Raw genomic sequence first — 21,344 nt, forward strand, 5'->3', positions numbered from 1 at the left:
TATTTTTCTATTCAGCTTTTTCCTAAAGCTAAACAAGAGGAAAGAAACATAGGCGTATGTAAAACTGGACAAATTTATCTGAATTTAATGACATTGCTTTATCGTTTCGAAATGTACAGTCTTTAGGGACGTGTAACAGAAGAGTAGTAAAATTCACAAGAGGAAAGACGAATTTAGTATATGTCCTTTTGGTATTGATTCATTCTCGTATTGATCGCAATGCTTCTATATTGTATATCAATTATTCAATGTGAAAGATAAAATTGGCTGAGACATGTATTAGAAATGTATCTAAAAGAGGAACACACAAGTTTACGCGATACTTTTACATTGCGTGTTTCCCGCGGGTATTTTCTCCCTAATGGATCAATAGTAATTGCACTAACTCTACAGTTGCATTGAATGGAGAGTAATATGTTATGCAAGAAATATTTCCAGGAATGTGTTCTAATAGATGTACACGTTTACATTAACTTTAACGTAAAGCTAGTAGGTAAAAGATCACATTGTTTTGAAGATTTGCTTCGTATTGAAACTTACACGTGCCTGACGCCCACATTAATCACGAGCAAATAAGAAAAAGTACCTATATATATATATATATATTTAGTTTCGCTCGGTAATATGAGCAAGCGACAACAACACAATCTCACACCATTCTCATTCACAATTTCGCGGAAGTCTCGTGAAATACAAAGTAACGGATATTTATAAGAACCCACAGCAAAAATACATGATCCAGTGAATGAACAATAATAACACAGACCCTGCCCACGTCCTCCACGAACAACGCATAAAGAACAAAAATGGCACAAAGTCGCGTCGCTCGGCTGTAAATAAAAGCCGATGAAGTCGGCCGACACAGTGACCGGGAAATTGCTGAAAAGGATATAGACGTAAAGCAGGAAGTCGAAATGTCAGCGGTGACTGGCAGCAAAATATTGCAAAATTGATTTTACCGTTACGCTGCGCACGATCATGATCGCGATGATCGAAGGACAGAAGGTAGCTCGGGAAAAAAAACTGCCCGACAAGAGTGTACCGGCTCGTGCGGAACACAATGAAGTCTGCGCGCCAACCCCTGAAATGCCAGCAGCGTGACAAAGGATGGTTAAGCCCTTCTTGACGAAGATGCACCGTGCGTGCGTCGCCCTTTCCCCCCGGCAGGCGTCGCGACGCCGTCGAGTCGATTTCCGGACGGGAAAACAGATTTTTTCGCTCGGCTTTCGGTTTGCTCGCGAAACAGAGAACGCGGTATCGGATCGACTTGGCGCGCGCGCGATTAATTGCCGGCGTGGCTAGGCGCGTCGCGACGCGTTCCCCTACGTCGGGGATTATCGATTTCGCGACCTAACCTTTAACGAGGAAACCGACGCGGCGCCAAGCGTCGGTGCCGTCCGAGACACCGGAGCGTTAACGATCCTCGCGCGGCGCCGCGCGAGGATACGTCCGCGCGATTCCGACTCGCGATCGAGCTTGATCGAGGGCTCAGGAAAATCAAGGAGTGCGCCGAACAACGGGAGTGAAAATAGCGCGCGAACCGGCGCTCCGCTGCGACAGTCGCCAGTCGACGTTCGTGAATAATCGAAGCGCGGTCTCCTCTAGCCGGCAAGTTGAACGAACCATTCAAACCGGCGCGATAGAAACTGCCGTGACAGTTTTGGTGTCACGCGATGCAATAGGAACCTGTTTCTGTGGTCAGTGAGAATCGGATTCGGCTGGATCATGGAGGTGGAGATCGTGCCGTTCATGGAGAACAATGCGAACGGGGGTGGGAATGTGATGAGGCACGGGAGCAGGGTGCAAATCGTGCGGAAGTCACGGTGAGGAGTCCGAAGGTTCTGATAACCATAGTTCTAGTTTACGTAACTAAATATGAAATTCTGTCTAAATATTAGGAAGAATTATTGTTTCGTCGATTTTTGTAATAACAATCGTTTGGAGGTATTTTTTTCTGAATTCCTTTGTTGTGTCTGTTGTATCGATTGAGATTATAAAACAGCAGTTTCATTTATTTGTCAAAGATTAGGTATGTCTTTGAAATACTAAATCTAAAATATGGAAAATAGACATGGGATAGTCAGAATAGACACGGTGCAGTTGTGTAAGGAAAAAGAAACTGGAAAGTGGACGACTAATCTGGTAACGGATACATTGGTTAATAGACCATGAACCTTCATAAAAAATAAACATCAGCTGCATCAACGACACAGAAGTTTCTCTTTCTATAAATGCACAAAATTTATAATTTCGTAACGAAGAAACTATGAAAATTATTCTAGCGGTGGCAGAGTGTTAACTATAGAATGAAACACAAGCACGTTTCTTGCGATTTGAACATCAATTGTAGGATAGAGAAGCAAAAATGCAAATCCTTCAACAATTTTACTAAATTATAACAGACCAATTCTTATAAGTTCTGTCAACGTTTTCTCTGTGTAGTATTTCGCTTATCCAATTTTCCGCATCAAAAGTAAAATCGTTACCAATCAAGAATGATCGCGAGATCGTACACGGGTTAAAAAAAATATACAAACGAAAGTTCAAAAGTGTAGTTGCATGATAAAAAAAAAACACGGAAACAAAAGTTCAGAAGAGTAGATAGATACTAAGGGAAATTCAGAAACAAAAGTTGAAAAGTGTCGTTAGATGGTAAAGAAAATACAGAAAGAAAACTTCAAAATAATAGTCTGTTTCTCCCAGCTATCACGAGCTGCAAGCACGCAGTGAATATAGATAGTATACAACTTTAAAGTGGTAAGACAAAGATGGGCTGGGAGGAGGATATTACGGCGGTGCGTGACCCGTTGAACCGAGGTCGAGGTTCACGCGCGAGTTACCGTTCTTTTGCCGCTTCCAGGACGTCGCTGTTCATTATCATGAGCTTCATCTACGCGAAACTGCTGGTGGTGGTGTGCATCGCTTACGTGATCAGCGAGGTGGTCACGCACAAGCTGCCGCTCTACTACTACGAAGGATTCTTCACGTACTTATACGGAGTTAGCATCCTATTCCTGCTCTACGTGTTCTGTTTCCTGCTGCAAGAGAGCGCTTGGTGTGCTAGGGGTAGCGACACTCCGCCTCCGCCACCGAGACCGCCGAAACCTATCAAAGAGCCAAAGGAAAAGAACAAAAAAAAGGATAAGAAAGACAAGGAGCAGAAGACTCCCAAGACGAAGAAGGAATATCAGGTTTGCTTTGTATTTCTGTAGTTTTCTTGGATGAGGTACTGCTACCATCTGTACTCTAGTCCGAGTCATCAAATTGATGACAATCCAGATCTCATTTTTAGATCCTGAGATGGTCTAGGTCCCGACACGCTGATCTATTTTAAGGACAGTGATTTTTCCATCGAAGAGGTCGAATCACTTTGTAATTTGAACAAGAAAAACATTTGCTGCGTTACAAGTATTTACAGAGTTTTTGGAAGTATAAAAAAAGCTACAGTAGAAATCATGTCTTGGATCTAGTCCAAGAATCGGTTCAAACTAAGTCACATATTTGAGCAAATTCCAATAAAAAAGATTCTGGAGATCGATGCTATTGCTTCAAGGGTCAGTCAAGCTGCTCCATTTCAGAGCCGCTCTGATTGCGACAAGTGTGCCCTCGATGGAAAAAGATTTTTAATCGTGGAAACCGTGTACCGAATCGCAGTATCTCGTCCACGGGTCATGAATTTCGAGAGGCAGGTTGTCCGTGAAGTGTATTTCGGTGGTTCGGTACGAATATCGAGCCGATGATGCGATATTAAGAGAGTCACTTTCGGTGCTGACGTAAGTGGGTTAGCCAGTCGGAGATCGAGCGTCGAACAGGAGGCACGTGCTGCCATTCCCCCATTCATTATCACGCGGGTTCACTCGAGAACTGAACACTCAGCAGTTTCGTGCTCATTAAAGTCCACGCAACCTTTTCGGGTATCGTCGGCCGTAACAGGATTAGTTCGCCTGACGAATTTACACGAGCCTCGAATGGAAGTTTAACGATACAAGTCTGAGACAAATAATAATGATTTAGGATGCGGCGGATGTTGAGGCTGGAGTTGCTACGCGCGCGCTGCGGAAGCGGAAGACGTCGCAGAACGATCAGAGCCATGGTAGTTTCTTCCTTCGAATCGGAGCGATCGGTGAGACATCGTATAATTTTTGTTTCCCGGTTTTGCGTACTGGAACGGAGTCTCGTATTTTCGTGGTTGTTCCCCGCAGCTTTCGGATTGGGGACCATGGTGTACAACGGTCTGGAGTTCGGCACCTTCTTTGAGGTGCCTCCCACGTCCCCTTGCTATCAGATCCTCCAGGGCGTGAACCCGCTACTCCAGATGATCTTCACATTCATGCAAATGTATTTCATCTTCATGAACTCGAGGGTAGGTACTTGACCCATGAAGAGAGCAACCACTAGCTAGACGGGAAAGTTCCTAAGCATCTGACCGTTCGTTTTCCCAGTTGAACATCCATCGGTTCAAAGTGATCGCGCGTTTCGGCCTGATGCATGTCGTCGCCACCAATCTGTGCGTCTGGATCCGCACGCTCGTGCTCGAGAGCATCAAAGAGATCACCAAGCATCATCAGAAAATGGGACAGTTCGAGGCCGGCATTCTTGGTTTGTACCGTTTCCGCTATTTTCGAAACATGTCCTTTGAAACGGTATCTTTGATGTACAATAGTCATAGAAACGCTTGGGTTATCGGTGTAAGTAGAATCAGTGGTCAGTGGTCAGACGCTGCAACTAGTAGCATTAAATCTTCTGAATAGCCTGTGATATTGCACATTGACACCTCACCCTTTACCGATGATTGAGATTTACATTGGCACATATATTAGTTTACAAATTAATTGCTTCGTATACAGGGTGTTGGGGAAATCGTTGTACAACTGGCAACGCGATGCTCCTATACGTAAAAATACGTCGTAAAAAGGAATAGGATTTTTTTATTTAACACTTCTTGCTCGAGAAAGTTGAGTTGAAACATGTGTTTAATATGTCATTATCATATACACCAGTTGATTCCTATTCAATAACGTTACTTTTTTCAAATAAAAAAATGGATGTGTCAATCTTAATGTATTAGAAAATAGATGTATACATGCCTTTTTTATAATTCCTTGGTAATTTAGTCTTCTAATATTATATATTAAACAAAAATCACGTTATGTAGCGTTGTAGAAGTAGTGTTGTACAAAGGTCTGCGCAATTTTCTTAGCCTGTTGTGAGAGGGCTATCTATTCCTTATTTAAATATTGAAAACTTGCAGAGAGCATCAAGCAGCACTCGATGCGAAATGCAGGCGCCATCTTAGGCACCGCGCCCCGAGACGTTGCATTTTTGCGCGACGCATCATTGACCGCGACCAGAGCGTCGACCTCCGTAGCATCGACGGTCGCCAGCACGACCGCTGCCCCATTAGGTCGTGTGATGAGAACGACGGCGAGGGCGGTCGCCAGGGCTGTCACCACACCGACGACTACCACCACAACCGGTTGGAACCCTCCGCCTTCAACGATGGCCTCCACCTCGGCCCCTCTGCCTAATTTGACGACCACCGCCGCGACCACCTTGTCCACTCTCTTGACGACACTCACGCCGAAAACTACCACCGAAGAAAGGACCACTACCACTACCACCACCACCACCACTCCCAGTACCACGACCACCTCGACGTCCACTACAACCCCCTCGACCACTTTTTCTTTTCTTATGGATATGTTTGATGCGCCGCAAGCAGACAGCAAAGAACAGGTAAAGGATTCATACGTGTACTTGGTTTTCAGCGAAATTCTGCGAGTCAACCATTCTCACTTCAAAACTCGCTGGTTGAGATGGCTTGTGCTCCTTGCCTTTGTTCATTAGATAGCGAAGCCATATGACGTTAGCCATGAGTGTAATCATATTTAATATTCATACGAGGATGTCCTTAAAGCTGTTCTAAAGCTTCAGCATTATAATGTCAAGAAGGATCGTATTTCGAAATGCCTGTTTAAAGGACGATAGACATATTTTATGAAAAGTTCAGAGCGATGGCTTTGAAGATCCTAAAAAAACCAATGAATGTTTTAGGAATGCGATCTATAGATTGATCATCGTTTTCCCGCAGGTTCACCAGATCTTCAACGCGAACAATCACACGAACAGCAGCGAGTACTGGAGCCCGAACTTCGGGATGATTGCCGAGGCATTGACGGACGAGGAAATCGCGTCCAACTCGTGCGGTCGCGTGAACATCATGGGAACCATCGTCCAGGACGCGGAGCCTTATCTGTTTCCCTTCATAATCGAGTACAGTCTGGTCGGAGCTGCGGTGATTTATGTAATGTGGAAGCATATCGGCCGGCATCCTCGCTGGCCGCATCAGGTGGAGGCTGATCTCGAACGCCGCCTCGAGGCTATGTTGTCCCGAAGAGCCGTCGCTTTGGCCCACGCAGGTAATTGCCGCTTTCCATCTCTCTTATCTTTTAGAACAAATCCTATAATACCCCGGGTCTCTTAGTCAACGCGAGTTCCCTCGGAAATTGCTGCAAACACAAAAAAAACGTCTGCTGTGTCTGGATGTGTTAGTTGTTTATTTGATTCTAAATTTTAAATTAGACAGTTGGATTTGTGAGTATTACAATTCAATTGTTTTCAATTGACAATTATTAAGTTCTTAGTTACTATCAATTAACTCTTAGCGGACCATAAGTACTTCAAGTTTGCTTAACACCAAGGATCAAGCTACATTTCATGCGAACAGAAATTATGTACTAAATATTTTTACATCAAGAATAGATAAAGAAATATTGATTTCTTAATAAAAATTCATTGATATGAAATGGCGGACATATACTTACGTACAAGATAGGTTATTTTTACGACAATATTTGGACAGTTATACAATAGTTCTAGGACAGTTTTAGAGTATTTCTAGAGCAATTTTGGGGCAACTTTGGGGTAGGTTTAGGGTAATTTTATGACAGTTTTAAGGCACCTCTGTGGTATTTTTAGTTAGATATCTCCCCGAAATTTCCCTCTACATCGTCTCACCGAATAATATTTCCATAACGTCTTATCGAATTTTCACTTCATAACGTCTCACTACTGCAAAACTACCCTAAAACTATCCTGAAACTACCCTGTATTTACTCTCAATCTAGCCTAAAGCTACCCTAAAACTACCCTGTACTTACTCTCAATCTAGCCTAAAACTACCCTAATACTGCTCTAAGACTAACCTAAACCTGCCCTGAAATTGCTCTAAAACTTTTCCTAATCTTCCCTATAAGTATCCTAAAACTGCCCGAAAACTGTCCTAAATACCATAACTAAATACTATACTCTAAAACTATCTTAAAACTTCCTTAAAACTACCCTAAAAGTATCCCAAAACTGCCATAAAACTATCCCAGAACTATCTTAAAACAGCCCTAATACTATACTGAATCTGCCTTAAAACTGTTCTGTTTCGAATCTTGTCCTAAGTATTTCCAAAAACTGCTCTAAAAATGTAAAGTCAATGGTTACGGCTAAAATTCGAAAATCGTGTTCGAAAGTGGAATTCGAAATGTGGAATAAATCCACAGGATCGAGTAAGAGTTATGAACAATCACAGCCCGCAGATGGTAATGAATTATTGAATGAATTGTATTGCAGCAGTTTCCGACGAAGTCGCGTCTCATTCCATCCGATTACTCCCCTGCACACCATCGGGGCTACGCCTTATCCGCGCGAATTCCCTCCGAGGTAGCCCCGTTCGCATTAGTCGAGACCTCCCACTAAAGCCTCCTCTGAACGCGTATAAACTAGGTCACACAAGGGTGGACTGTGTAGGAGCGAGCAAAGGACTATTCTTCGGCCTGCTGCTACTGGTCGGTTCTCTGATCTGCTTGATTCTCTTCTTCGTGCTGATCCATCACCCAGACTTCGGTCTGATCGCGATATACCTGGCGGACGTGTCGCACTGCGTGCTGATGGTGCTTTCGATCATCGCCATAATCGTCGGGTTCATACGCGTGCAGAGCCTGAAGTTCAAGGCGGAGGAACAGAGTGACTTGAACGACATCCTGCTGCGCGTCTCCGGCTTCGGGCTGTTCATCTACGCGGTGTTCAGCGTGATCGCCGGCTCACTGGCGGCGTTCACGCACGAGCCGAATCTGCTGGTGATGCTGACCGGCCTACTATCGGTGGCCCACGTGATCCTGCAGATGCTGTTCATCGCGGACGTGTCCCGCAGGAGGGTTCACCTGCCGGAGCACGACCGCAGCAAGCCCGGTCGGCAGGTGGTCACCTTCCTGCTGATTTGCAACCTGACCATGTGGGTGATCTACACGTTCGAATCGCAGAAGGTGATGGCGAACCCGGTCCAGCTCGATTTCTACGGGTTCCTCGCCTGGGCCATCGTGCAGAGGGTCACCCTGCCGCTCTGCATCTTCCACAGGTTCCACAGCGCGGTCACGTTCGCGGAGATCTGGAAGACCAGTTACAAGGCGCGCCTCGAGTAAACGGAAACTCGCGTCCTTCGTCGAGATCCACGGCCCGGAGCGATCGCGAGTACAACGATCCCCTCGCAGGGGACTGAACATTCCAACAACCCTCTGCTCGAGTCGAGGGCAATCGGGACCCGTCAATCGGGACGCGGTAGGTAAACGCAGGCTTCCGAATCGGCCCCGGATTCTTCGGGTTCCGGATCGACGACAAAGCGGAACGGTCGCAGGCTTGCCGAGGAAACGGGGATATCTCGATGGACTGGATGTCCATCCTCGGACCACCTTATCCTCTTTCCAGTAGCGATCGCGCGGCTGCTCGACGAGAGGGAACTTGTGTACTCGTCTGTACTCCGCGTCCTCCAGGCCGGACAAGCCGCACGGGACCGCCAGGAGCCCTTTTGTTTTTCTCTGTTTGTCGGAACACATGTTCAACAGGTTTGGTTCTCGGTTGTTCTCCTTGCTTAAAAGCAGCTTGACACGTTGCTTCCTTGATCGGCGAGTGAAACGAGGAACGCCAGGACATGCTGTCGACGGCGCGGACATCGAGACTTCACACGCCGGGAAGCGCCATGACCAAAACGAAAACACGGACGAGCAGACCTGCTGCCAATTCTCTGCAACGGAACCAGGGCCCATTTCCTTTTTCACCGCGTTTCAAACGTTTCACGATCTCTATAATACTGCCGCCAAATTTTCTACTTTTATATATTACATACGTACCCCCCCGCCCCATCATGCAACGAGAGCATCGGGGCAGCGGAGGTTCGCTCTTCGGATCGGTCCCCGTAATCGGAGAAGTACGGCCGGGGATCGGTCGCGTTTCCGGATATCGGTGGAGGACGAAGAGCGAACGAGTGCCTCGAGGAGTCACCTCATTAGAAAACGAGTACGTTCTTCGTTAACACAGTCTGCGATAGCTGTAGAGCAAGAAACGAAGCGTTCGAGGGGAAATCTCATGGGAGGGTGCGGAACGAATGCTCGATGCAGGAGCAGGGAGTCAGTTTCGTTGCAATACGCGCATTCTTTAGATGCAATTTGGCAGGATATGTCTCGAAAATGTGTGAGAGAGAGACTGTTGAACGGATTAAGTTTTCTATTTAGTTATCGATTGGTCAATGTACGAAAGGAACGTGAAACTGTTCATCTCGACACTTTTATGAGTCGTAATTTACTTGCATTGTAGATTGCTTTATATTTTGCACTACTTCAAAAAAGTTATGCTACTAGAAGACGTACGGATACGTCGAATAGCCAAGTGCACTTCAAACTACGTTTACAAGATCTCAACACTTCTTGTTTCGTATTCTTTCTCGATAGTTTGCCGTTGATAAAAACATCACACTGATGCAACAAAATATGCAAACTTAGACTAGCAAATTTTGATCTAGTTCCTACACTTCTTACTTCATTTAGCATCGTGTTAGTAAAAGTATGGACACGAGAAACTATCAAATGCACTTGATACGTCTCGAATTTTATGCATCTAGAAGATGTTAGCTCTTCTTATTTCTTATTCCTTGGTGATTGACCTTGCGAAAAGCTTTCAGAAAAAGCTTCGCCGAAGTTTGTATTAAAAGTGAAAATGTTTGAACCTCTTAAAGGGTTTAGACGAATGTAAATTCGTTTTCTCCAATGTTTGCCACGTTTTCGAGGGTAAATCCGCCAGTGCATCATCGGAGCAGATTTTTGGTCTCGCGGATAGTCTCTTTCGTTCCAGCGAAATGGATCTGGGAAGATCCGAATGAGGGATCACGACGAGAGATTGCGGGAGAGTTGTTACATTGTTCCGGCGTCCTTTCTCGTCGCGTGCTGCCAGAGTACAAAATCGTTTCTAAACTTTTAGAATGTTTTATCGACACACTGTCGCGACGTTCGCGAATTGCGCGTGCAGAGAAAAGACGAACGGTGAAAGAAAGGAGGCTGGTGGAAGGAGAATGAAAGGTCGAGAGGCACGACGAGAAAAGAAGGTGCGAACGGGAGAGCGAGAGAAAGAGAGAGAGAGAGAGAGAAATGTTGTTTAATGTGCAACGAGTTCCGAGCGCTGATCGTTCTGTACAGAAAGAGTAGGTCGCAGTTTCTTTATCTCTGGATTTCCTTTTCCTTTCTTATCGATTTTCTTTTGGTAAACGTTCCCCAAGGAGGCATGCTCGGGGATGTTCGTTGACGAAGAAGAGAGGCGAGAGGACCGCGGATGATTCGTAGATTTTAATGATCGCAGATGGCGTTTCAAAATGGTGAACGACCGGCGGAAACAAGCGAACGGGAAGCGAACGAAAGAGGATAGAAGAAACAAGCAAACAAACAAATGTCGATAGCCGGTCGCACACATGGTAGAGAATAATCTCATACACGCATTTGTCACACGCATACATAAATACATACATTACGTGCGTACGTACACGGACACCCATTTCACGAGAGATAATTATTAATTACCATTATCGATTAGCGTTTAAGCCTATCTCGGAGAAACACACAACAAAGAGAGAGAGACAGTGGAACGAATAGATGGACCTTTCGCATTTACACTTCGCTATGGATATCGTGCGTAGATTGTTGAGAACAAGTGAAAAATAATAGTAATAATAATAATAAAATAATAATAAAAAAAAAACGTGTTTTACATAGTGATTATACATGGTGAGAATCCCTCCACGATGGGAGAGAACCACATACACACAGAGGCACACAGATACACACAGAGAGACATACACCCCCCACTGGAAATCATATGTTTCCTCCCCCCACCGGGAAAAAGAAAATCGAGCGTACGTACCTAGTTAACCGAAGTCGAAATATTTTAATTCTTAGACGTCTGTATAGGTGAGAAAATAAAAGAGAACGAAAGAAAGATCGCGCGAACGAGAGAGAAAAAGAGATCGGGGGGGTCGAAGGGGGCGGGGAACAGGAAACAAAGAGGGACGAAGTTTGCAAAACTGATTATACATAAAGATAAAAGAAAACTATACATAATTGTAATCCGAGACGACATTATTGACGAAGAGAGACGACAAGACAGAGAGAGAGAGAGAGAGAGAGAGAGAGAAAGAAAGAAAGAGAGAGAAAGAAAGATGCATCAAGATATAAATATAAATAAATTAATATAAATATATATATATAAATATATATATAGATAGATATATATATATTATAAATATATAAATATAAATATAAATAAGATTACGGAGATCTTTTATTAATTTTGATGTGCGAAAACGAGTGACGAATGCGTGCGAATATGTAAATAACGATGCACAGAATAATTATTGTTCAGCGGAGTGTGTCTGTGAGAAGCGAGGAACGATCGTGTCGCGAGTTCTGTTTTCGAGGGGGTGACGATCGAAGGGGGGTGCGACCGCTTCCCTGATAGTGTGATCCAACGCTTTTATTCGGCACCTCGTTCCGTGAGCATCCAAAACTGCCAATATCTCCGGCAACGGTCGATCGTGCGCACCCCTTCGCCTCCGATTCCCTCGTTTCGATTTCGTCGTGCTCGAAACGAATCGTTCGTTCGCTTGAGAACTTTCCTTGCGTCCGGACGACGTTTTCCGCCCTTCCGCCGTGTTTATCCGATCACTGCATTCACACCTCTTTTGTAACACTGTATCGGAGGTAATAGGACAGGTGGAGGATCCGTCAAAATCCACTTTACCAAATACAAAACGAGGTACAAATATTTCTTCTTATAGAGATATCGTCTAAATGCGACAAAAAATACTGTTAAGTTTTTACAAACATTGTGAAACAAGAATACTACAAACTTTTGTTATTGTACACGTTCTATCGTATTTTACATACAAAGACCAGCAGCTTTGCGATTGCATTCCAATACGTAGGAGGCAGACCTAGTTGAGGGCCCACGTCGCACAAAGAAATTCAAATATCGCGTCGAATGATTAGAAAATCGATCAGACTGTAATAATAAAATGGTGGACAATGGAGCTACCGGGATTTTCGTTTAGGCGAAATCATAATTAACAAGGCACTGCCACACACAGGACCAACAGAAACTGAACGGAGAAGAGTCGCGGCCGAGCGGGAGTGAAAGAGAAAGAGGAGGGGAGGAGAAATCGCGCGCCAACACGACGAGGGAACCAACTACCCCTGGTGATCTTTGGAAGAACGGTAGTGCTGAAGAGAGCGAGAGCGAGGCAGAGAGAAAGAGAGCGTAACGAGAGATAATTAGTACCCTTCCAAGTGTGATCGCGAAAGAGTACGTGTGCATCCGTGTGCGTGCGCGAGAGCCTGAGGAACGGTGCGGTTGCGGACGTGGTTCGTTTTTATTCGGCAAACAACGTCTTTGTATACTCTGCCGGTGTTCTAGTGAACAGCAGCATCATGGTTCTTGTATATGTACATCAGTATCTCGATAGTAGCCGTAAGCCTAACCAATGGGTCGCGAATTTGCCCGCAGGGAGGAATGGAGATTCGCGTTAACTTTACACGTGAAATGAAATTTTGCATGGATAGTTTCGGTGGACGGTTTCGAAGATTGAAGAGAGCTTGAACAGTGAAGCTAGAACGCGGTAACGTGTCCGCATGATTATGCGAGCGGAGACTTTAAAAGAGGGCAAATCCGCGACGCATCGTCATTTAACATTACGTAGTGAGTTTTCGATGTCTTCGAGCATAATTACAGTTTGTACACATCACACAATACGCGCGCACAACCGACGTAATTCACGTCAAATGGCTCGGTCAGACTGACACGGTATTTCAAACAAGGTGAACGACAGTGGGTGATACGATGGCCCCGCATAAGTTGTTCAGCGGGGTCCGTAGGATTCGGGACGAAGGTCAGGACGATGTAGGACACAAGGATAAAACTCTCTACAAATTTACATGTTGTCGTGTAAGCAGTTCTTTCAAAGTCGAGTAGCGACGATACGAAACCGTAAAGCTCGTAAATTCGCTCATCCATCGATTCCCATTTTGATTGTATAACGTTAAACACGCCGTTTCATTGTAATCCGTTAAGGCGACAACGCCACGCTGTCGCCGTCATTTGTAACGATATACGATTATATTGGTTAATAAAAGTTATCTAGATGTACACGCCTCACGTTGATCTATTGATCCCATTTTCAAGTTCTAAGATCACAGTGCACTTATCTCGAAGTACGTTAGATTTTATAGATATACGAATTATTTTGAATTTACAATCATTCTATATTAATGCTAGCTTTCCTACGAGAATACAATTTACAATCGATTCCATGTAATCCCTAGAGATCGAGAATTTTTTCATTTGTCTCTGAACTTGCGATCGGGACTTTTTATTTTCCAAAATTATTTCCATATAATTTTGTGCATATCTAAATCGTAATTAATTAGATATATTAGAAAGGATAGATCCGCGTTCAGGCTTCAGCTTATAAATCGTAAGGGCAGAACATGGTGAGTTCCACGTTAGCACAGTTTTAAACCCTGAGCTTATATATTAGCAGAGATTTGAACCTTGGGCTTTTAAGTTAGCCGAGTTTCAAACCCACGGCTTTCACGTTAGTAGTGATTTGGACCCCAGGAAACCAAGCTAGCCAAGTTTCAAACCTAGGTATTCTACGTTCTTAGAATTTCGAACACACAGAGTTACCAAGTTAGCCGAGTTTTGAACCCGTCATTTCTACGTTAGCAGAGTTTCGAACCTAGAATTTTCAAGTTAGCCGAGCTTCGAACCCACGGTTTCCATGTTCGCAGAGTTTCAGACCCAAGGTTTTCATGTTAGCCGAGTTTCGAACCTAGAGCCTCCACGTTAGCAGAGTTTCAGACCTGGTGTCTTCAACTTAGCTGAGTTTCAAACTCAGGACTTGAACATTAGCAGAGATTTTTACCCAAGGTTTCCACGTTAGCAGAGATTCGAACCTGAGATTTTCATGTTAGCCAAGTTTCGAACCCAGGGCATTCACATTAGCAGGGATTTGAACCATGGGTTTCCGAGTTAGCCAAGTGACGCACCCAAGGTTTCTATGTCAGCCGAATTTCACACCCAGGGTCTCCAGGTTAGCAGAGTTTCAAATCAAAAATTACCAAGTTATTTTAAACAAAAATATCTAACAGAACTTGTGGTAAAAAAAGTTTTTAACCCCTTGCACTAAAATAACGAGTCAAACTCGTGATACAAATTTCACGCAAGATCTACTAAAGGTAAATATTATTAATTTATTATGAATGGAAATAAAATTTATTACTTCTGTTATCAAAGTCTAAAAATCTAAGTAAAAAAAGACAATAGAAGAAACAAAACTGAACTTGTGCTATTAAGAAAAATATTAAGGACAAATAAGTGCTAATCAACGCAGTGTGAAAGGAGTCGTAGTGCAAGGGGTTAAAGAACAAATGGTACGATTCTCACCAATTAAACATTCGCGCCGTATATATTCAGTATTGGCAGTAGAAATGAAATGTGCAGAATATTGAATTCTTTCTAATATTCCTGTTGCTCAAGAACTATTAGTAATACTGTTTGCGGCAAAAATGTTAAGTTTATACTGTCTATCCTACTCTGATAGCTCGTCTGTACAGATTCAACGACTATACCCACCGTGGCCACATCTGTTCACAATTCAGGGGAACAACGTTAGATGGCGAAGCGAGACCTGTTGCCGGCGCGACAATACCCTTCCCTATGGTCTGTAGAAAGTCTCCCCCAACGGAAGGTCACTTATCTAAAACGTTGATGACCAAAAAATTGCACTCGATGTAGAAGAAATAGGTACAATCGATACACCCGAAACCTAGCCGCGACGAATAAACCTTGAATAAACGACCGTAAACGCTGTGTAAAGACGCGTTTTCAAAGTTGACCAGGCCTGCAAGTGGTGGCTGCTGTTGAGAATCGGGCCAGGAAATAACGGACCCGACGTAGCAGGAAACGCAGACACCGGATCGAACAAGAGAGCGAGCTGTAAAATAGCAGTCGCCGGTGAAAGAAAACAAAAGAGAAAGCCCCGGTGGGAATATGTATGCGCGATGCATGGCCGTATCAACGACAGAAGAAGACGAAGAGGGACAAACTGTCGCGGAAGGAGCAGAAGAGGCGAACCGTTGAAGTTAAAGAGAGAGGCTGGTCGTGAACAACCGGTAAACAATTAGTCGCGCCGTATGGCGATGAATCATTATTAAAGACGATGACGGGTCGGCTGTCCCCGACTGTCTCGTTGTCCCGGTGATTCGAGCCGGTGTCCGCCGGGGCTGGCTCTCTGTGTTAGCATGCGACATTAATTTGCGTAAGGTGTGTTTTCGGGTGCTAGTTGAAAGCCAGCGGATGTGGGTGCGCGACAGAAAAAGGAGATGACGAGCCAGAAGCTACTGAGGAAGAGCGCGGCCAGAGCCGGCTCTCATTTGCCTTTCAATGCCGACTGGCTCCCTTCTTCTCATTGTGCCAACGACAAGACCATTGTCGTGCCACCGTACACACCGTGTATTACCTACCTGCTCGACCGTGTTCCTACCGGCGTGGGTGGCAGCCGGCGAGGGCAGACGCTGGCCAGCCAGGAATCTTGTTCTTGGCTGCACAATTTTCGGCGACAATTCTCACGAAAATTATCGGTCACTTTGGGAACCCTTTCCGCCTCGTACCGACACAATTTCAATTGCAATTGACTACAAAATCCCTTATACGCTGCGCATGCTTGATATTATTAGACGACGGGAACAGGAACAGGCGTTGATCATCTCTTTTCTAACGTCTCGTCATTCCTCGCGATCATAGTGCGCACGAAACGAATGCTTAATATAACCTACGATCAGTTGGCATCTACATCCTCCAGTTCCACGGCATTCTACAGTTGAAAAACGAGCAAACTAATGATACAAGAAAGAACGCGTCAAGTTTTCACGCCAGAGATAAGATTAACAAACCGTAAACTCGCGCAACATTTCTTCATTCCGAACGGATCCGTACGTTTTACGACGCGATAATCTCTGCATTAGTGTTAATTGCATCGGTTCGAGGAACGCCGGGGATGAGTTTCAAGTAATCGTCGGTTGAAAGATTCGAAAGAAATCGTCGGAGAAGTCTTCGGTTTTCTTTTTTTTGAAAAACTGTAACGGTGCTCACTGTGGAACGCCATTATGCTCGACACACTGTCAGTTAGCTTTCGCAGTTCTTGAGCAATTTCAATGGCAGCGTGCAATTCGGTGGTTTGAATGGCGTGCAGGAGTAATAAGGCATCCTATTGGAAGTGTTGGCTGAGTTTCGACCGACCTTCGGACGTTTCCTTTGACGGCGAGGCAAGCGAACAGCCTCGCAAAAATTTCAAAAGCCGTGGAATTCGTCGTGGAGGGAGTTTCGGCGCGAATGAGATAGGGGGAGTGGAGGATGAAGCATCGTGCTTGTGGGAAAACATTGACAGTGGCGAGAGACACGCACGCGGCACGAAGAAAGAAGGAAAAACGAGAATCGTGGCAATTACCGAGACCGAGAGTCACGGTTAATTTTTATTGTTTGAAACGCGTGCGCGGGCCGCGCGCTTCAGCCGAGTCATCATTTGCGTCACCGCGTCATTATCCGATTTTAATCCGCGCGGCTTAAAATTTTGCAGCCGATCGCGTAACCGCTCGAGAATCCCGAGACCGATTGTCCGATCGCTGAATACGGTAATTACCGCGCGCGCGCGGCAGAGAAAAACGAACTACGACGAGCGGGAAGCTCGCTGCGACAATAAAAATCTCCGTTTTTGTTCGTGAGATAATCAGTGGCATTACCTGCTTCGACAATCGGGAACAATTCATTCTCGTGTTCTCGCTGATCGTTCGCGAAGCCGATTTCACTCTCAGGAATATTAAATGAAAATGCAGTTTAGGTTCGTTGATTCGATAAGCTTTGTGCAAGTACTTCATTTCGAAGGCATCCCTGCGAATTTCCATGGTGTCAGAAAGAAAATGAAAAAAAAGGTACGCACTTTTCTACTCGTCGTCAAAACTAAAACCAAGCTGAGGGATATGCATTTTGTAATTGTACCTTATAAAAAGAAGAAGATTTAATCCCTTTTACTTTCATACTATGTTCATGTGTTTTAGAATCATGAAGCATCATTTCAATTAATATCTACGGAGGAAAGTGTTTCAAACTTAAACGTCATTGAATATCGATGCAAAAGTTCATCGTTTCAGAGTCAGTTGTCTACAAACTAATCAATATGCATTGAAAGTACGCGTATGAAAATTCAGCAAATAAGCTAATTAGCAAAATATTACTTTCGTCTATTAACAAGAGAATGATCTTCTTGTAAGTCATAGATGGCGCATCTCGGATAAAACTCGTAGTCAAGAAAGCATAGTTCCTGAGCGTAAGGGGTTAAACGAGAGGGCGTGTCAACGTTTCACCTGGAGGCGCAAATGGCTCCACCGTTATCTCCTTGTCGACGGGACGAGCCCGGCCCCAGCCTAGAAAGAAACCAAAACCCCGTAAAAAGCGCTTCCTCCTACATATATTCGGGGGCCGAGAACGGTGCCAGTTGGCGGTTTTCCACTCGAGAAGTAACGTAATAATCCGTATAATGGCCATTAAGCGGTGACGGCGGCGGTTTCGTTCTTTTTCCTTTATAGTGGAGGCACGCATGCGATCCATCTTGGTCCCACTCTCAAGTGTATTTTTACCAGTAGCAATACACCGGTCCCTCAATTTACGCGAGACTTTTTTATGCGTGTCTCTTTTTTACACGGTAAATTGTAACACTATTTAAGCGATATTTCTACACGCGATATCAATGTACGCAATATGAATTTTCGCGGCTAGTAAATAGATATAAAGCTCTCGAATTAACCAAAAATTGGAAGTTGCCATTATTGTCGTTATTAACCCCTTGTCTTACAATAACGATTCAAACTCGTGGTGAAGATTTTATGCAAGCTCTACTAAATATAAATATTATTAATTTCTTCTACATCGAAGTAAAAATAAATTCTTCTGTTAAAAGCCTGGAAACGAAGGTAAATAAAGATAATACAGGAAACAAAAATTGTCCGGTCCTATTAGGAAAGTTATTAAGTACGAATAAGTGTTAATTGTCACATGTCACACATGTCACATGAAAGGAGCGGTAGTGCAAGGGAATAAATGTGCTAAACAACAGTATTTAGAAAAATTATCACACATTTTCTATTTTAAACGTAAAGTAGAACATAAATCATCCGAATTTACGATGAGAACATAAAGATTTTTAGATGAAATCCTTATCCATTTTGTAATAAAAACTATTTTATACAGATCGCTTTAGATTCAGCTGTTTATACGTTATGAAACATGTTTTGATAATTTGCTAAATATAGATTCACTGTACGATTGTTGTACTACTTGTTGTACTGTACTACAATTTAGTCTGCAAAAAGCATTGTTTCAATTCTCGTTATGAGCTCAGATAAAAATGTTAAAAAGCGCCAATTTGCCATTCGATGCTTAAGAACTTTGCGTAGTAGTCTCTCTGACGTCACAGAAACATCGCAAAAAATCATTTCGTTTCAAAGACGTTGTTCTATTTTCGAAATTGTAGGAATACCAATGTGAGTCATCGCATCGTCATTCGAGAACTCGTATCAGACGTGTTTACCTTCGTGACCGGTATCGGCGGCTGATAGACGCGACCGGAGAGTAGCAAAAGGTTGCAGGTCACCGCGGTTTTCGGAGACCGGGGTCGATCGGTGGCCCGGGGATCACCGGAGCGTGGCGTGGGCCCGCTGCTCTGTTTGTACCGCTTAAGCTAATGAGCCACAGATGGCAATATATCGCGGTCGGGCTGTTTTGTACGCGCGGCTATAAGGTGGGCGAGGGAGAGATAGATCGGCTCGCGATAGCCGAATCGTAGTCGCAAGGTGGCTGAAAAGTCGAGCGAAAGGGGTTGGCTGGCCTCCTTCGCCTCCGCTCGATCTCTATCTCGGCCAGCCGGTCGTATACGCGGCTACCGCGCGTCCGATCCTATCCGCCGATATGCACCCTCCTCTTAACCCGGTGCACGACGAACCTGCGCCGCCGCTAAATGCACGAGCCGGTCTTTTAGGTGGCCGCGACCCGCACATCTGCGCCACCAACTTTTGCACTGCTTGCATATTTCCTTGGCGTGCCGGCCCGCGGGCCGCCGATTCGCGGAGATCGTCACGCTTCTGCAAAAAGAAAACACTGCTACCGATTCCTAAGTACATACTGTGTCTTTACGAGATAAGGGGGATATACCGCTCGCTCCGCCTAACCTGCACGCCCGTAGTCCCCACTTGTCTATAATCCACCGAAACTCTCTTCTATTGGTAAATAAGAAGACCAATGAACTAATTCGTAGCATCGCGTTATGAAACGGTGTAGCAGTGAGATTATGTTACTACTACACTGCAGTATGCTGTGCGTCGACATACGCAGACACATTTCACGATACGGAAGTCGGCAATTGTTTCTTGCGCGATGGGTGATAGGAACAGATCACTTCTGCCAGTATGGGAAAAAGCTTTTACTCTACTTCTGCGATGGGCGTTAACATAGATGGATTAATGAAATCGGTCTTACATTTTGTCTCTCATCTTTCCAACTAAGGGGAGAATGTATAGGAAATGATAATAATAATATGTGTTAGTACATATACCATATAACTAATAATTTGTATCTGTATATATATGAATTATTATTAGATAGTATAATATGCTATTAATATTTAAGATTAAGTAATAATTAAGTATGAACTAATTATAACAGACATTTACATATATATATATATTAGGATAGACCTTATGAAGAAATTGAAATCCTTATCTAAACAGCTATGTCCACCAAAGAATATTTAAAAACGCGATGATGCATAAATAAAGCAATTTTTTTTAGAGGACTCATTAACCTGGATCTGTAAATTGTAAAAGTTCTTGCACATCTGCCATCAGTACCCTTCACCTGAGCACTGTCCCAGGCTCATATGGTACTCACAGTGGGTCATGCAAGACATCGCAGATTAACTGCGGCAGAGATTGAATCTGCAGAGCAGATTGCACTCGTCAAGGGCGACACGAAGTCAATTGACGGCAAAGGTGCGTAAAAGTGCAGCTGCGATCAAACTACCGAAGAGTCCTTGAAATCACGGTTTTCTTTGTCAGCCATATACAAGCCGGACATCGTCCACTTTCGAAAAGGAAGCAGTTGCACTTTGTCGAGCTGTTGATAAACGCAATAAACGCGTGCCGCGCTCTTCCTACTTGCACGCGCTGCAAATGGCCCGACTGCACCTTGCCCTTATGCAAGACTGTGCGCGCGTTGTGTTCGTTATGATTCCTCGATAAATCTTTCATACGATGATACCGTGCAGTTAGTATAAATATTCTGTCGAATAAAAAATCGAAGGGAATATTCGTTATTAGTAGTTTGGTTATATACGGATTGAAAATGCATTATGGAAGTGCAATGGCGGAAGTGCGAGTAGCTTACATCGGGGTTAACACTAACTGTACTGTCAAGGGCCAATTTCTGCCGCAATCAAATTCTACGATTATTAAAATTGTAAAGTTACTTTCACCGGATATCATTCGATAAATTTTTCCATTCGAATACAAGTTAATATAAAGTTGCCAAAAATTTCAGTAAATTTAATCTTGTACCCTTTAAAGACAAAACCTACGTCTTTCAAAAATGTATATAATTGACAAAAATGTACAAAATATATATTTTCGAATTCTTCAATTTACGTAAAAGACAATCTGTCGTATTTTCTTCAATATTTCGTTCAATAACAACGTTCATTTCTTTCAGAGTCAAATACCGATTTTACTGACTTCTGAACAAGACTAAAATCATTTACATCAATTTCAACTTTTTTAGTGTCGACCAAAAATGTAGTGTATATCTGCACAAAAATTGCAAATCTATTTGATGCAGTTTGCTAAAGTTTCAAGAAGAAATTATACAAGTCTTTTTAA

At 43.9% G+C, this 21,344-nt stretch overlaps 1 protein-coding gene and 1 long non-coding RNA gene across 5 annotated transcripts in view; one reads left to right on the forward strand and one right to left on the reverse strand.

The window, feature by feature from the left end:
* The window catches only part of Otopla (proton channel otopetrin-like a), a 48,560-nt gene extending 37,227 nt beyond the window's left edge, over positions 1-11,333 (forward strand). For 2 of the 3 annotated variants that reach the window (XM_078192773.1, XM_078192774.1), the window contains exons 4-10: positions 2,861-3,191; positions 4,015-4,123; positions 4,203-4,363; positions 4,443-4,599; positions 5,252-5,736; positions 6,092-6,419; positions 7,777-11,333. In XM_078192773.1, the coding sequence (XP_078048899.1) occupies positions 2,861-3,191; positions 4,015-4,123; positions 4,203-4,363; positions 4,443-4,599; positions 5,252-5,736; positions 6,092-6,419; positions 7,777-8,471 (2,266 nt within the window). In that variant the 3' untranslated portion in view covers positions 8,472-11,333. Of the gene's footprint in view, positions 1-1,591; positions 1,824-2,860; positions 3,192-4,014; positions 4,124-4,202; positions 4,364-4,442; positions 4,600-5,251; positions 5,737-6,091; positions 6,420-7,776 lie in introns of those variants that run through there. The other variant, XM_078192775.1, reaches the window with a different exon arrangement.
* LOC144476093 (uncharacterized) overlaps positions 1-21,344 on the reverse strand; it is a 145,419-nt gene that overhangs the window by 101,280 nt on the left and 22,795 nt on the right. The window contains exon 4 of one of the 2 annotated variants that reach the window (XR_013494963.1): positions 18,938-19,556. The exons of the other annotated variant lie outside the window; for it this stretch is intronic. This is a non-coding gene — a long non-coding RNA (uncharacterized LOC144476093). Of the gene's footprint in view, positions 1-18,937; positions 19,557-21,344 lie in introns of those variants that run through there. 2 annotated transcript variants of the gene reach the window in all.

The sequence above is a fragment of the Augochlora pura genome, chromosome 10 (assembly GCF_028453695.1).
Source record: "Augochlora pura isolate Apur16 chromosome 10, APUR_v2.2.1, whole genome shotgun sequence".
NCBI classification, from domain to species: Eukaryota; Metazoa; Arthropoda; class Insecta; order Hymenoptera; family Halictidae; genus Augochlora; species Augochlora pura.